Below are 16,204 nucleotides of genomic sequence, written 5' to 3'. Positions count from 1 at the left end.
TGAGTGGCGTACAGATCACCTTGTGCTTTTTTTGGGGGGGGGGGGGGGGTTCCCACTAGTATCTGCTTAGCACATGACACCCTGTTGAGAAATTGGTGGTTTTGAGAATGAATGAATAGTTCATAATTTTACACGTTTCTGTTTTTTGCTCAAATTCAACAACCTTTTCTGGCTCTGCCCCACTAAGGAAGGAAATGTCTCTTGCAGGAGTGAGGATGAGGAGGATGGAGACTCTGTGACGGGGACGAAGGTCAGAGTGAAGTATGGCAGAGGAAAGACGCAAAAGATATATGAAGCTCATATCAAGAAGGCGGACAATGACAACGGAGAACAGTTTTACCTCGTTCACTACTATGGCTGGAATGTCAGGTCAGTGCCCCGCATGTGGGCAGCATCACAATCAAGCTGCTGTGTTCACTGGATCAGCTCTGTACCTGATTCATGGCATTAAAAGTGAATATTTTCCTTTGCTCGTTCTATGTTGCGCGCTTCACCTGCTTGTCGCTCAGGAAAGATGTCGTGTGTGTCTGATCACAGGTACGACGAGTGGGTGAAGGCCGATCGCATCATTTGGCCTGCAGAGAAGGGAACCAGGAGAACGCAAAGGAAGAAGGTGAAGGTAAAAGTCACGTTGTTACTGCATCATCATCAGATTCAGGTTGTTCCGTGCCGAAGCAAACCACGCAGGACTCTGGTTTGTAGCAAAGCCTTGGGGTGATTGATTCATCCAGCAGCAGCCAAAGGAAACTCAACATGGCCTCATGACAAACGAATTAAATAAAAAGTAGCCTATAATAAACTTACACTGAGTACGTTTACATGCAGCCAATATCCGGGTTATGATCGGGTTAAGGTCGGGATTCAGGTTTCTGAGTTGATCAGAATAACCCGTTTACAAGCATAAATAGAAAAAGTTACCCCTAACTTGCATAACCTGATTTAACTGCAGATGTTGGGGTAGCGTCAAGACGTATGGACTACGTCCTGACGCAGTATGTGTCATTTCCGGTTCTTCTTGTTCTGGTATCCGTGAAAACAACAACATGTTTCCCAGTTCGGAAGAGATAGCGACCGCGTTTTTTTGCGCTTTAGTTTCCTCGTCACTCAAGTGTGGTGCTGTGCCGCGACTCGCCATGTTGCCCCCAACTTGTTGTTTACTTCCGGTGTTCTGGCGCATACAAGACGTCTCACTACTCAAAAGACCAAGATTCCTTGCGAACAGAGCATGCGCAGAACACACGCTTTGATGGGGATATCCCGATATGCGTTTACACGACCAAAAGGGTTACCCCAGGTGTAGTAACCGGGTTTTTAAAAACCCGGTTATGAGCATATGCAGGCTTTTGGCGGTGTTTACAAGGACCTGCAGAACCGGGTTATTGTGAATATTCGGGTTTTAAAAGGGTTACTGGCTGCATGTAAACGCACTGACTCACACACTTGAAACATGCTTTAAACACAATGGACCCGGTTCACTCTGCTTCGGGCTGTTTAAGTTGGTTAAACTGGGTTTTTTTTTTTTTTTTTTTTCCCCAGTTGGAGTTCAGTCTGGGTTTCTGACAAAGTCCTCCCTAATCAAACACGGCTCTCTGCTGCTTTTCCACCAGCTCCTCGTTAGCTCCTGAGTCCGTTTGAAGATTCTGGTTTTAGTTTCTAGAGCTTTACGAGGACCAGGCCGACATGTAGACCCTTGTTCATGTGATGCCCCCCCCCCCCCCCCCCGCCTGACCTGTGTGGTCTCAGTCTTAAAAAGCAGATCTTTGACATTTTCTTTCTGTTTTTAAGGGTGAAACCATAAAGCTTCAACAGTGACCTTTTTAAAATCCAGTCCTCATGTCTTCCTCGTGTTGTCCTCTTTACAGAACAAAGACAAAGATGTTCCAGAGCGAGAGAGAGAAAAGGATGAAGAGAAGCTGACTCCTTTGGGGGGAGTTAAGCCGACAGGCTTAAAGCGTGGACGACCCCAGATCAGGACCCCTCCCACCAGCTCTGCTGGGCGCGGCATCCTCAGAACCGGTGGTGGTGAAGGGCAGTCCAATGGAAGGTTCACCAGGATGGACTCGTCCAATTTAGCCAATGGAGACGGTAAGACATGAGGGCCTCAGTCGAGCTTCTCTGTTGTAATGGGCCGATCGTAACCTCCTGTCCTCTCTGTAGCCACGCCGCGCCGAAGAACCAGGAGAACGTCCAGCATGTACGAATCCGATCAGGCATCCAACGGTCAGAACAACTCCACCTTCTGTTACCTGATAAACCGTAATGCCACAGTGTCTAACCGTGTCTCCTCCCTGCAGAAGATTCTGGGAATTCGTCGGTTGACAGCGAAACGGACGACCAGCCAGAAAAGAATGATCACTTGTTGCCATGGCAAAAGTCCAGTCAGCCAGAGGAGGAGCAGGAGGACGCTGAGGAGGAAATGGAGGTGAAGGAGGAGATGGAGGAGTCCAGTGTTGTTGAACATGCTGACAGCAGTCCAGTTGCCATGGTAACTTCAGCACCGCTGTCAGCTGTTGCCATACCTGGGTGTCCCAGCACACTTCAGGAGAAAGCTGATGAAGAGTTGAGCCAGTCGGAGAGGAGAGAAGAGGCACAGGGGGCGGACCCATTTGGAGAGTCCTCTATGATGTCACCTGACCTGGACAGAGACAGCCGAACGTGTCCAGTGCCGTCCACCGCGTCTGTGCAGTGTCAAAACAAGATGTCACCTGGACAGGAAGTGCTCCACGAGACGGCTCTTCACATGATTATCCTGCAGGGTGAGGCAGCAACTTCACCCCGTGCCACAGAAGACAGCAGCCACTCCTCGCCTCAAGCCTCCCCCAGGGTCAAAGGTCGCAGGCCCAACCTTAGGGAGGCAGGCTCTGAGACTTTTCCACTCATCCCTTTTTGCAACATCAGCCCCCCCAACCTCTCCCCCTGCACCCCCCAGGCAGCAGTGCTGTCTGCTGCTTCTCGTAGCATCCTCAAGAGACAGGATGAGCCAATGGTGGTTCTCCACTGTCTCTCCTCTCAGCACCTCCTCCCCAAGTCATCTTCTGCTGCCAATTCTGACACTGACTCTGCCACTGAGGAGGAGGTGGTGGGGGAGGGCGGAGGACCGGAGCCGTCTCCCCAGGAGAGGTTGAAACAAAAATCAGAGCAGAGTCCGGCGGACAAAAAGGAGAGGATACCTGAGGACGTCTCCCCCAAAAATACTTCTACTGCCAAAGCTCTCGTCTCACCCCCTCACCCTGAGAGGAGGAGTGATGTGGGAGTGAGAGCAAACAACCTCCCCCACCCAGTAGAGGCTCCTCAGAGCAATCAGGCAGAGGAGCACCCTGATGAGGAACCTGAGGTGCATGCTGGGAGTCCACCACCTGTTCCCGAGGTTCCAGCCCCCGTCCCAGTAGAGGAGCTGGAGCCACAGATCGGCCCCGAGGCTCTGGTTTGCCATGAGGTGGACCTCGATGACCCAGATGATAAGGAGAAGCCCAGCTCCTCGTCAGATCACCTTCTAATGCTGAGGGAGCAGCAAGAGGCCCTGCCCCCCCTTCCCCTTGTTGTCCACTCCTGCCTTACCCCCCACAGCAGCCCCCACCCCCCACAGCCTCAGATTAGGCCCTTCCTTCTAGCTCCAAAACCCAACACCTGTCCCAAGGAGCACCACTCCGTCAACGAGGCCACCGAGGAGGAGCAGGGAGCAGCCAGGGGGGAGCTGGAGGGAGACTTCAGCCCCGGGTTTGAAGGTAGCGCCTCCTCCTCCACCACCTCCCTTCTGTCTCTGCAGGAGAACAAGGACAGAGGTAAGGATGCAGCAAAACACGCCGCTTTGCTAAACCATGTATTTGTCTGAAGCATGTGATCGTTGACCTCTCAGGTCAGAAGAGGGTGAGCGACTGCAGCTCGAGTCCGTCTGCCAAAAAACACAAACGCAGCCAGAAACGGCCGCACGCCGCAGCCAAGGTGGACAAGAACGGAGCAGGTAAGGGTCACATGACCGCCCCGAGAGCTTCATCAGAAATAAGTTCAGGTTTAACAAGTGTGTGTGTGTGTGTGTGTGTGTGTGTGTGTGTGTGTTCACCCCGTCTCCAACGCTCAGGTCACAGCAGCGACAGCGAAGACCAGTCCCGTCTCCTGTCCCTATCCAAACCTCACAAGTCTCGTTGTCCAGGTCTGTCGCCTCCATCTGCTCACAGTAAAGACAAACAGAGCCCCCCTCCTCATCAACGCTCCTACAAGTGGACCCTCCAGCTCGGTAAACACACACACACACACACTATCCTTTTGGTATTCCCACCTATTGGTGAATCAGGTGATTAAACTTTTCATTGAAATAAAAAAAATTGATCATTTTTATCATTTCCCGCTCTGAGGGACGACAGCAGCTTGGCTCCTCCTCAGGATGAAACCAGTTTGGTCACATGTTGCTGTGTAGTGACATCTGTCTGAATCGTGTTTACTTCAGTACAGAGTTGGTACTTGTAAAGACCCCCGTTCTCTCACCCGTGTTCCACTGAATGTCCAGGGTGTGAACTTTGAAACAGAGGAGGAGGAGCAGAAATGTCAGGGTTTTCACCTCCTCTATAAACCAGACTGGTCCACAAATACGGATGCACTCTGCAAAAAGGCTCCAAGTCATCTTCAGCTGCTAAGGTGGCTGAGATCCTTTGGGATCAGCAGGACTCTTGTATAGGGATGAGCGAGTACACCACTATCTGTATCTGTATCTGTTCAACCAACTAAATTATCTGTATCTGTACTCGGAATGGGCGTGGCATAACCCGGAAGTGGGCGTGGTTTACATCAATGTATTATCTGAAATTGATATGGATTGATCAGAAGTTGCTATGTGTTATTGTTTATTTGAACACTATTTACAGAGCAGCCTCAGAATTGAGATTAAATATTTTTGATCACAATAGTAAAGGAACTATTACAGAACAAGATTTTCAATAAAATCAGAACATTAATATTTGAGTGCTGCATGGATTAATACATCTGAACTCATGCAGTAAGAACTAGGAAATATGAAATGCTAGAACCAGACACAACTTTATATATATTTTTTAATTTTAATTTGATTAAACTGATTTTTTTCTTAACGTTCTTGGCATTTTCCCACACAAAGTTAAACAAAACAATGTTGATTTGTGTGTGTGTGCGTGTGCGTGTGCGTGTGTGTGTGTGTGTGTGCGTGTGTGTGTGTGTGTGTGTGTGTGTGTGTGTGTGTGTGTGTGTGTGTGTGTGTGTGTGTGTGTGTGTGTGTGTGTGTGTGTGTGTGTGTGTGTGTGTGTGTGTGTGTGTGAGAGATCAAAAAAATGAAAGAGCGGAGGTAGTAACGCAGCACGTCAGCTCTGTCTTGTCAAATGCACCATGTAAGTTACGAAAAAAGTAACTTTAAATATTCAACCGAAAAAGAGGCGAGCTGAAGAAAATCTAGGGAAAACTGAAGAAACGTGAGAAACAGTGAAGCAAGCACAGCGAGATCCGTTACTGTCTGTGTGTGTGCGTGGATGAGCCGGACAGACTGCGCTCCCGGCTGGCTAGAGAGTTTTGTGTGTAGGGAGGGGCGGGCGCTCTATGTGACTGGCCAATCACAGAGCGTGAAGACAGTCAGTTACCCAATGAGGATTTTCCCTCAGCACGATTACAGATATTGACTCTTTTTACTCGTTTCATGCTCGTATTCGTCAAAAATGCTTTATCCGTACCGGATACTCGTCTGAAACGAGTATCCGGCTCATCCCTACTCTTGTAGGACACTGTGGAAGCAGCAGCCATCTTTCATGCCCTGGTTTGCTGGTGTGATGGAGCTGCAGGAACAGACGAAGGGAAACCAAACGGGTCAAGAGGGCCAGTTCTGTCCTGGACTGTCCTCTGAGGTCCATTGAGACTGGTTGGGAGGAGAGGGTGTTGTCCAAGCTGGAATCCATCATGGACAACGCTCCCCACCCCCTGCATGAGACAGTAGGAGCCCTGAGCAGCACATGCAGCGGTAAACTTATACATCCACAAAGTAAAAAGGAGTCATTCCTCCTAACCTCGTCAGACTTTCCTACCTGTGCAACACGGGTGTTACTGTGTTTGTAGTAGTTCAGAACTACATACTCTGTATCAGCGAGTACTCAAGTGTAAGTACTCAGTTTAAAAAAAATCAAGTACTGGTGCATCCCTAGTGAGAAGTGATGACATCAGAGGGAGGATGTGTGTTCATGTCTGGAGTTTAATAAAGTTTATTAAAACCAGGCAGGTGGACATCAGCCCTGCCTGTCCCACCCCATCGTGGCAGCCATCACTAGAACTATTGTAGGTTGGTTCTACAGAGATCAGGATGGACAGCTTGTAGCATGTTGAACCAGAACTGCTCCTCTTCCTCAGATGAGCTGGACAGCATGTCGAGCGCTGAGAGGATCTCCTTCCTGCAGGAGAAGCTGCAGGAGATGAAGAAGTACTACATGAGTCTGAAGTCTGAGGTAGCCTCCATCGACAGACGCAGGAAAAGACTAAAAAAGAAGGAACGAGAAGGTGAGAAATGTTCTTATAGTAATGGAAAGAATTAAATTGTCTTTTTTTGTCACGATCTAATTTCAGCAGCTTTTCATCCTGATCTCACTAATGTCTGTTATCGTTTTTATTTGACTGATCTGTTGGTGCTGAAGGTCACAGCTGGCTGGTTAACTCCGTCTCTCCTTCCCCAGTGTCCAACACAACAGCATCGACCTCTTCGGGCTCCTCGGACACCGGCATGAGCCCCTCCTCAGCCTCACCCACCCAGAACACCGTGGCTGTGGAGTGCAGGTGATGACACGCCCAACAACCACGCCGCAGGCTCCACCCACTCTGATAGACTAATGGGGCCGTGTGTAACGATGCTCCTGTAAGCTGGGACTGATGCAGTGGCTGATGGGAGCTCTGGAGAAGGCCTCGTCCCTTTACCTGAAGACACACTTCCTGTTTGAGGAGGATTATGTGAGCTCGCTGGTTTTTTGAACTGTTGCGAAACTTTCCCTTTTTTTTTTTTTTTCCTTCCCTGTTCCCCAGCAGGATGTCCGCTCCGCTTTTCCACCTCTGAGCACATGGATGGGTCATTTGGTTCCGATACATTTCCTGATTCCTTCCATTACACCACTTGCCTCTACATGAACTGGAGCTCGTTCTGATTCTCACCGGCGAGTCTCAAATTTTAAATAAAACATTTATTTTTCTCTCAAGGAAGTAAAAAAAAAAACTGTCCAGATCGTTTCATTCTCTCTGAAGTTAAAACTGCATCATTTAGGAAGTCGGATTGAAGGAAGTCTTAAAATGAAAAACTATTAATTTATGAAACAGTCCTTTTAGCTGAATACCCCTGACACACACACACACACCACGCCACGCTTCTTCACATTGACAGGTGGAATGTCATTAGTTCCGGTGATGACTTCTGCGTTTCCTTGTTCTGACTGTAAATGCACTTATGAGCGTGTGACTGTGGAATCCTCTGGAGGTTGTTGTTTATTTTTGTGTTGTTCTGAGCCCGACCCGACCCACAGCTTTGGTTCTGATTTTGTACTGTTTTCTCATGAAGCTCCTCCTGCTGCTCTCGTTTCTTTTCCTCTTCCTGTCCTGTTTATCTGGCTCAGACAGAAGCTGCTGCAGCTCAACGTGTTTATTTTGTACAGAAACTGCTGAGAACAGAGTAAATCCACCTGAATCTGAGAATTAGATTTTACACACTGCAAAAACCAATTTCTAATATTTTCTAAGAGAAGACTCTTTGTACTGTAGTATTATAAACTCCTCCGCTGTATTTTCTTTCTTTGTGTTTAGCTGGCTTTGGTTTTGGAGCCAGCATGTAAATACAGAAACACACACTTTGAACAGAAGCCATGGTGTGTGTGTGTGCCTGCGTGAGTGTGTACACTCTCTCTGTTTCTAATAAAGTTTTTAACCATGTGTTTTTGTGCCGCAGTCTTATTTTAGATGGCCGTCACACTTAACCTGTAGAGGGAGCAGAACCTTGACTACGTAACAGATCTTGTTATGGTAACAACAGTATGGAGCGGCAACACCATTAAAAATGGCGTCTGGCCAAATAAGATGTGACGTGTTGTGCTGTCCCGTGACATCAGCACTAGTGGTGTCAGAGCGGCACAGAGAAGGATGGCTTCAGTGAAGTTAAATCATTAGACTTCAGCCGTTCTATCAGACTCATCTGGTATGGTTTAGGAAGGGGTCGATGGTGGAACACAATTGCCTTGAAGGGAAAAGGTTGCGGGTTCGAATCCCATTTATGACCTTTGTCAAACAGAGTTGGCGTGTTTGCTCATGCACACATGGGATTTCTCAAGGGTGCTCCTGTTTTCTCCAGCGGACAAAAAAACAATAGATTTATTTGTTTGGTGCTTTACCAACTGGACGATCACACCACCCAAAGTGCTCTACCAAGAAGAAAGAACCATTTAAAGGCAGGCAGTCAAAATGGATTCATTAAATGTTAAAAGCCTGATTTTTAAAATATTCCAAAGCCAAGAGCCTTGGTCAGTAATCTGGTATAAATCCAGTGGAAACTGGTTCCAGAGACTCTGGTGCTCTCACTGAGAAAGCCCAGTCTCCCTAATGTCTATTTAATGATGGACCTAGAAAGTTTTAGGTGGGAAGGACAAGGCAGAGTGGCAACAAAGCTGAACTTCGTCATTAAAGAGCAAGTCACCCCCTACAAGAAACTTACTTCACTTCCACTTCCTGTTTGAAAAATGCAACAAATGCTGTTGCCTAGCAGACCGGGAGGGCAGAGCTGCTAACAAATACACACACACAGGCTCACAATGACATTGTGACATCATATGGTACCAGCTAACATTCTAGGGTACCTCTTAGTCAATAATGATGGCAGATTTTAATTCAACTGCAGTGCAGAGTTTTTACCTGACAACGGCACAACACTGACAGTTTTAGGCAGAAATTTTTAATTTTAACTAAAATGCTCTAAAGTGCTAAACTATTGACTACACGTGTCTACAGCACGATTACACACATTTATATAGTTTCAGAAAAAAAGTTGATTTGAGGGTGACTTGCTCTTTAAAACGTGTAACTATGTAACAAACTATGTAAATGTACGCAATAAAATACTTCAAAACTATGTGTTATATTGTCTTCTAAGAAAATTATTTGGTATAATGAAAAGTCATAAAATAAATACATAAATAAATGTAGCTACAAGAAAATAAAGGTTAGGGGGCATGGGGTCCATTTCCACAAGAGTTATATATATATATATATATATATATATATATATATATATATATATATATATATATATATATATATATATCCACTCATAAGCTGTAACTGGTTACACTGTCCTGCTGCTCAGTTATATACTAATGGTAAAATAAGATTTAGCGATTTAAACCTTTTGATTTTGATTGTTGTTAAAATACTTGGTGCTCAATAAAGTTTTTCCAAATTAGACTTTTATTGTGAAGGCAACAACCGGAAATATGTGCGACAGGCTGGAAAGCGGAACGGAAGCTGCAAAGGACCCAGAAGTTTAGCGCAAAGATGAGCTCAATCGGCACCGGGGTGAGTTAAACATCTTTTTCTAGACCGAAGCTGTGGTGGGAACTGCAATTTAAACTTTCTCTGAATTAATTTGATCTTTTTTTAATTCAGAAAATTCTTAATTTACTAAAAACATTTCCCATAAACGTGATGTAGCCTGCTGAGTCACAGGCCTGCTAGCTGAAGCTAAAGTGAAAGAATAACCATTTTTCGCTTTAACCCTCTTATAACCATAATTATAACAGGGCCGCCTGGTATTTTTTAATATTATGGCTGTAAAATTGTAATAAAAAGTGCAAAGTGTGTGTAACTCTTCTCCTTTATTCAGAACAACCTCAGCTTTCAGTGTATGGTTTGTATTTAGAATTTATTTCTATTAAAGCCTTTAAAAATCATCTTAAAAGTGAAAAAAAAAGCAAAAACCGGATTTGATTTTTTTTTTTACATTTATTACTGAACAGGAACTTCAAAATTACTGGGCAAACAATTTAAACTTTGAACTGTAATGCATCTATTCTTAAAAAAGTGTGAACCTTGGTATCTTTTTTAGCACTTTTTAAGACCATTTATTTTTGTAAACTTTCAGACGTTTTTATTTGATGTGGTAGACCTTGAAGCAGTTTCTCTCCAGCTGCAGGCCCTACAAATAATACATATTATTTACTTATAATAATTTCCTGCTATACCAACAATTTTGTTTTAGCAAAAATAATTTATTGTAAAAAGATAAATAATGCTGTAATGAAGCTGAATCTTACAATTAGCAAATAGTTGAGGGTTGTTCAAATAAAAAATAAAGACTGAACAAACATTCATACCCTGGTTCACCGGAGATCTGTCCTTCTTCGTGGTCACTGTCTTCAGATATAAGCCTTCTGGGACACCTAATAGATTGTGTTGATTTTCTTTGAGGCATTTCCATAATTTCATGCTGGTTTTTATGCTAATTAGCTTCCCCGTTCCGTTATCCGCTTTCACCGCGGCGCTGCGCTCCGTTTCAATCAGGCTGTACAGCAGGATTTCCCCTCGTAGCGATATTTGCCATAATTCTGATTGCTTTATGCTGTAGATCGTTGGAAAGCTGCTTTTATGTACTTTTAGGAACCGTTGGGATTTTTTGAATCTGATCAGCCATTCAAAAGTTATATAACGGAGCATCTTGGATGACAAACTCAGCACGTCTCTGAGTCTGTGTTGTGATTCGTTGCTCTCAAGACAGGGAATACCGATGGCTACCGTAATGTCTTGTATATGCACACGAAAAGCCCCAGTTTTAATCTTTTCAGCACTTTTGGATTTTTACAGATATCTTGAACGGTTCAGGAATTATGGTAATGAGAAGTGCTCATGAGTCAAATCCTGTGGGCGGCGACAGGTTGGTAATCAGAGGGTTAACTAGCCTGTTTTATAGCACAAACATTGACACGACGTGCAGTGAAACAGAAATGACCCTGAAGCATTATTATGAAACATGTGAGTTTGGTTTGCTGCTGCGTTTGCTACACCTGCTTCTCAGGTAAAAAAGTCAAGACGCTGCCGCGTTTGCCAGCCAAGTTTCTGCTTGTAAAGAATCCTTCTCAAGCTTTTCCAATTGACAACTGCATGGTTTTGTATCTTCCAGCCTTCCAGTAACAGTCCTGCATTGTTAGAATTACAGTAAAAGCCGTTGAAGTTTATGACTCAGTGAAACTTTGTAAAAACAAGTTCCAGAAGCAGAACTGTCATATCTAGCTTGGGTCTAAAATACTGACAGCATGTAAGAAAGTCAAATGTATAATAAAGTCTTTATTATAGACTTGTCATTTAAAAATGAGGTGGCCTCAAACAGCTGAGACACAAGTGGATCTCCAGAGTTGACCTGCTTCTGCCCATTTTCGTTCTTAATACCAGGCTCCTGCTTTTAGATCGGTACTTTTTGAGTCGCCTTGTCGCCAGAAACCATAGTAACCGGATGTGCCTTTGTGTCCTGCAGTACGACCTGTCGGCCTCCACTTTTTCTCCTGATGGCCGTGTGTTTCAGGTGGAGTACGCCATGAAGGCGGTAGAGAACAGCAGGTGGGTTAACTCTGTTCACGTCTCATCAGAATCTCAGTTTACAGCGTGTGTTTTAGGTCAAATAATTGTGTGTGTGTGTGTGTGTGTGTGTGTGTGTGTGTGTGTGTGTGTGTGTGTGTGTGTGTTCAGCACTGCCATTGGGATCCGCTGCAAGGATGGAGTCGTGTTTGGGGTGGAGAAGCTTGTCCTGTCCAAACTGTACGAGGAGGGCTCCAATAAACGTATCTTCAATATTGACAAACACGTTGGCATGGTAACGTACACACTAGGGTTAGGCAATGGGATGAATTATTCAGCCATCAGCGATGGGCTGAGCTGTTAGTTTTTTTTTTTACAAGAGGCAATTTATTTATTTGTTTGTTTGTTTGTTTGTTTGTAAGTTTGTTAATGACAGAAATTTAGACGTTACACACAAAGAATATCGCAGAGGTAACAATCAACAAAAGATCTTGGCCAGCTAATCTGAGCATTATCTCACACTCACCGCTGCTGACGGGGAGCTGGGAGAGCGTATGTGATGCACTCGACACCACGCACAAGGGCGCAGTGTCGAGTGCAAAGTAGAAACCCGTTTATCTTTCAGAGACTCTGGTAGACTTCTAGTTATTTCATTTGGAGACATTTTTCCTGATTTTAAAACTTTGGCTTAAGAAGCGCTCGTTATTCAGCACCTGCTTCGAGTGTCAGCGGACTGTGGATTCATCCAGAAGCCGGTAGACAAAAGACGAGGCTTCTTTTAACACTTTAACTGTGTTTAATGCGAGCCGTTGATACGTCGCTCTACCAAACAACAAAAACATGAAACAAAAAGAAAAATCACAATTTTCTTCCAGCAAACTTATGCTTGTATTAAAAAATCTGTGTTTGGACTTCTTCTGTGTTTGCAAATCAGTCTGTGCATCATGGCGTCACATGCACGAATTAATCGCCCATCGTCATTTATTGGACGGACGACTGGCGGTGGGGAAAATAATACAAATCGCCCAACCCTAGTACACAGACACACTTCCTCTAAGCTTCAGCACAAATGCCACAGCGATAGGAAATTATGTTTTATATCATTTATTTCAGAGAAATCTCACAGTAGACCCTGAATGTCCCACCCCCACATCAGATACACGGAGGCTAATTTAACCCTCGGAGGTTCCTTTAAAAAAAAAAAAGCTACACTGGGGACCCTCACACAAAAAAATGCATTTTAGCTAAATGTATAATAAAAATTATATAATGTTTCAAAAGTAAAAAAATAATAATTCACAGATTCTTTCCTTAGCTTCAGTCCTCACCAAACAGTAAAATAACCGAGTGTTTTTGAGATTTAACCCCTTTAGCGCGAAGTTCTGTCAAAAAAATCAACGTATAAAAATTAAAACCTAAATCATGTTTCATGTGTTATGTCCAGAGGACTTCGTTTGGGGCTGAATTGTGAGGGCTTTGGAGAGTCACAATCACAAATGAGCAAAAAATATTTTTGGGTTTTCTCTGTATTTTATGTGTAGTGTCAGGTATTCAGAAAAACTCCCATCCAGGTCCCTCGCACAGAAACATGCTCAAACAATGATAGTCATTTGAAAGTTTATTGGAACAACAAAGTGTGTGTGTGTATGTGTATGTGTGTGTGTGCGTGTGTGTGTGTGTGCGTGCGTGTGTGTGTGCGTGTGTGTGTGTGTGCGTGCGTGCGTGCGCGCGTGTGTGTGCTGCAAACGGTGCACACAACTGTAGAGTGCTCCTTGCAGACAGCCAGGTCACATTTGAAGCAGGCAAACATGCTTCGCTTGCCTTAGCTGAGGTGGCACCTTTCCTTCATCCTCCTCTCTTCCTCCGGAGGGCTGCTCTGCTGCTGGTCAACCCGTCTCCGCTCCGGGAGCGGTACACTCCAGCCAGGATCTGCAGCCCAAAATACGCCGGCAAGCTTCATCGCGTCAGTCAACATCCACTCGGCATTTCTCCGGATCCCCTCCGTGTTCGTGTGGCAACCGATCAATGCTTTTATTTTTAGTAAACTTGCCCAAAAACACACACCGGAGCAAAAAAGTAAAAAGAATTGCATCAACACAGCCAAAGTTATTAAAAAAGCATGACCGCCTGCACAAAAAATGCACGAGGGACCTCTAAGGGATGTTTTAACGAATTCTTTGTCTTAATAATCATGTTTTATTCTGAGTTGTATCAGCGGCTCCTCTAACTGGTTGTTTTCCCATCCCACCCTCGCCAGGCGGTAGCTGGACTACTAGCTGATGCTCGTTCTCTTGCTGATGTGGCCAGAGAAGAAGCCTCCAGCTTCAGATCCAACTATGGACACAACATTCCCTTGAAGGTAACGGAGCAGCTTCAGCAGCAACATCAGAACATCTCCCATTTGTCATCTCTCAGCTGGAACATGACCTTGTTTCAAAGTGAAACTGAAAATAGTTTGTGATTCTGCTGACTTGTCAGTAGTCAGCCCTGCTCGCTGCACACGGGTCCAGTCAGAAACCAGAACCTGATGGGGTGCAGGTCCAGGTCTAAAATCCAGTGTTTGTGTTGTTGCAGCACCTGTCTGATCGAGTGGCCATGTACGCCCACGCCTACACACTCTACAGCGCCGTGAGGCCCTTCGGCTGCAGGTGACTAGGTCCTAATGCATGATGACTTAGTGATACGTTTATTCACACATCAGCGGCTCCGCCTCTGGTTAACTTTATGTTTTCGTGTCAGTTTCATCCTGGGTTCATACGACAAAGACGACGGTTCTCAGCTCTATATGGTAGACCCGTCTGGGATCTCATACGTGAGTCGGTCTGCTTTTAGACCCCCTCAGAGGTAAAACATGGGGAGGATGGGGGTAGTCACGTGTGTGTGTGTGTGTGCAGGGTTACTGGGGATGTGCCATCGGAAAAGCAAAGCAAGCTGCTAAGACAGAGATTGAGAAGCTGCAGGTGAGTTTCCTCCATCTAATCCCAGCTTTAACCGCGGTCCAGCCCAGTTTCCTCTATTTGAACAGAACCAGAACCCCGCTGCACCCGATGCTTTCGGTGTCTCTGATCTCGGTTTGTGTGTTTATCTGTCAGATGAAAGACATGACCTGCAGAGAGCTGGTTAAAGAGGTCGCCAAGATGTAAGTAAAACCACCTTCAATCCCGGCAAAAGCAGGAATCTGTTGGATATTATAATCTGGACTTTTGGGCTTTGTGAGGTCGGTTCGAGAATGTTTTCCTTTTTAGGTTGGGTAGAGAATCTGGTTGATCTCTGAGTAACTGATAGCTCAAATAGTTTTAACAGACAGATATAACAAAAATAACTGCTTACAAATTCTGGAGCATGTAGACGTTTATTCATTTATTTTTTATTTAAATGTAAAGCCCTAACATCTGTGTGTGCCCCACCCCCCAGAATCTACATCGTCCACGACGAGGTGAAGGACAAAGCGTTTGAGTTGGAGCTCAGCTGGGTGGGAGAAGGTGAGGAGTGATCAGCATCTCCTCAGCTTTATGGAGACTGTTGATCGATGCTCTTGCAATGACTTCTGGGATTGTTCCCTCCTCACTGCTGCGTTCTGACCGATCCAAGGTCAGATTTTTGAACCAGAAACGTTAACAAGTCCAATGTCTCCGTTTTAGTCACGAACGGTCGGCACGAGTTTGTTCCTAAAGACATCCGAGAGGAAGCAGAGAAATATGCAAAGGTGAGGCTGCAGCAGCTCCACTCACGTCTGCTGGTTCTCCTGGTGAGATCCACGGTTCCTTCCTGTGCGGAGCTGAACCTCGTTTTGTGTTGCAGGACTCGCTGGAGGAGGAAGACGACTCTGACGAAGACAACATGTAACACTGACCCCGCTTCACTCGTCTGACTCTTTTTTTATTGTTCAAGAACTTTCATGTTGCTTTGTTTTGGATTTTCAACTTTAAAAATAAAGTAGAAGAAAAATGTACAGCTCATGTACAACAGCGGGAGTATGTTGAGCGTAAAAGGTGTTTGAGAGGTGGACACACACACACACACACACACACACATTCTAACAGACCAGCTACAGTCAGTTTTAAATCGGGAGTCAGCAGTAGGTGGAGGGTCTCCACTCGATGCATCACTCGTCATCTAGACGTAAATATGTCAGCTGAGAGTGTTGGAGGTCTCGGCATGTCTGGATTTGAACCTGCAACCTCCTTGCTGTGAGGCAACAGTCCTACCGCCTGCTCCGGCACACCTGGTCTCATTAGGCATGACCTGCAGGCGGTGTGACGCACTGAAGAGCTTTGCAGAAACTTAAAATGAATTGCATTGATGTGCACTTCTGAAGATGCAGCAGATCAAATCAAGTTGGGTAGGGTTGGGGTAACTTATTGTTCAGTGGCTTTCCGTAGCCATGAGCGTAACCATGGTTACGCTGTTAAAGGAAATGTTACTCCTCCTGACTGAAACGTTGGAACACAAGAACGACACGAGGAAGGAATTTTTTGATGCGTCTGTTCATTTTCCTCACATTTGCATTGATAGATGTTAAAATGAATTTTTATTAACGAGTTTAATATCGAGTTTTTACTGAATTGATTTCTCTCGAAGGCAACATGGATGACTAGTTCGACAGGAAAAACGTTTGTTCACTGAGCAAACTAGTGACTGAAAGTATTTTGTCACTAAAATGTTT

The 16,204-nt window shown here is 45.1% G+C and overlaps 2 protein-coding genes across 4 annotated transcripts in view; both read left to right on the top strand.

The window, feature by feature from the left end:
• The window catches only part of arid4a (AT-rich interactive domain 4A), a 29,739-nt gene extending 22,742 nt beyond the window's left edge, over positions 1 to 6,997 (top strand). For 2 of the 3 annotated variants that reach the window (XM_015969436.3, XM_015969438.3), the window contains exons 17-25: positions 208 to 369; positions 538 to 619; positions 1,863 to 2,085; positions 2,158 to 2,220; positions 2,295 to 3,782; positions 3,857 to 3,961; positions 4,079 to 4,234; positions 6,358 to 6,504; positions 6,678 to 6,997. In XM_015969436.3, coding sequence (XP_015824922.3) covers positions 208 to 369; positions 538 to 619; positions 1,863 to 2,085; positions 2,158 to 2,220; positions 2,295 to 3,782; positions 3,857 to 3,961; positions 4,079 to 4,234; positions 6,358 to 6,504; positions 6,678 to 6,781 — 2,530 coding nt within the window. In that variant the 3' untranslated portion in view covers positions 6,782 to 6,997. The remainder of the gene's footprint in view (positions 1 to 207; positions 370 to 537; positions 620 to 1,862; positions 2,086 to 2,157; positions 2,221 to 2,294; positions 3,783 to 3,856; positions 3,962 to 4,078; positions 4,235 to 6,357; positions 6,505 to 6,677) is intronic. The other variant, XM_070546882.1, reaches the window with a different exon arrangement.
• A 2,436-nt stretch (positions 6,998 to 9,433) lies between these two features.
• Positions 9,434 to 15,490, top strand: psma3 (proteasome 20S subunit alpha 3). The gene is made up of 11 exons (XM_015969434.3): positions 9,434 to 9,546; positions 11,498 to 11,580; positions 11,710 to 11,833; positions 13,796 to 13,897; positions 14,113 to 14,186; positions 14,278 to 14,350; positions 14,433 to 14,498; positions 14,631 to 14,677; positions 14,953 to 15,020; positions 15,180 to 15,244; positions 15,340 to 15,490. The coding sequence occupies exons 1-11, from the start codon at positions 9,526 to 9,528 to the stop codon at positions 15,382 to 15,384; spliced, it is 768 nt and encodes a 255-aa protein (XP_015824920.1). The 5' UTR covers positions 9,434 to 9,525; the 3' UTR covers positions 15,385 to 15,490.
• The last annotated feature ends 714 nt before the right edge of the window (positions 15,491 to 16,204 follow it).

The sequence above is a fragment of the Nothobranchius furzeri genome, chromosome 18 (genome assembly GCF_043380555.1).
Source record: "Nothobranchius furzeri strain GRZ-AD chromosome 18, NfurGRZ-RIMD1, whole genome shotgun sequence".
Classification (NCBI taxonomy): domain Eukaryota; kingdom Metazoa; phylum Chordata; class Actinopteri; order Cyprinodontiformes; family Nothobranchiidae; genus Nothobranchius; species Nothobranchius furzeri.
The sequence above is the reverse complement of the archived record's forward strand: the minus strand, read 5'-3'. Positions and strand labels throughout refer to the sequence as shown.

What these genes read in the sequence shown, in the direction of transcription:
- psma3 (XM_015969434.3), top strand. Translation starts at nt 9,526, where the DNA reads ATGAGCTCAATCGGCACCGGG. An exon ending in GTGAGGCCCTTCGGCTGCAG is followed by an intron (nt 14,187 to 14,277) that starts GTGACTAGGTCC and finishes TTTTCGTGTCAG; the next exon opens with TTTCATCCTGGGTTCATACG. An exon ending in AAGCAGAGAAATATGCAAAG is followed by an intron (nt 15,245 to 15,339) that starts GTGAGGCTGCAG and finishes TTTGTGTTGCAG; the next exon opens with GACTCGCTGGAGGAGGAAGA.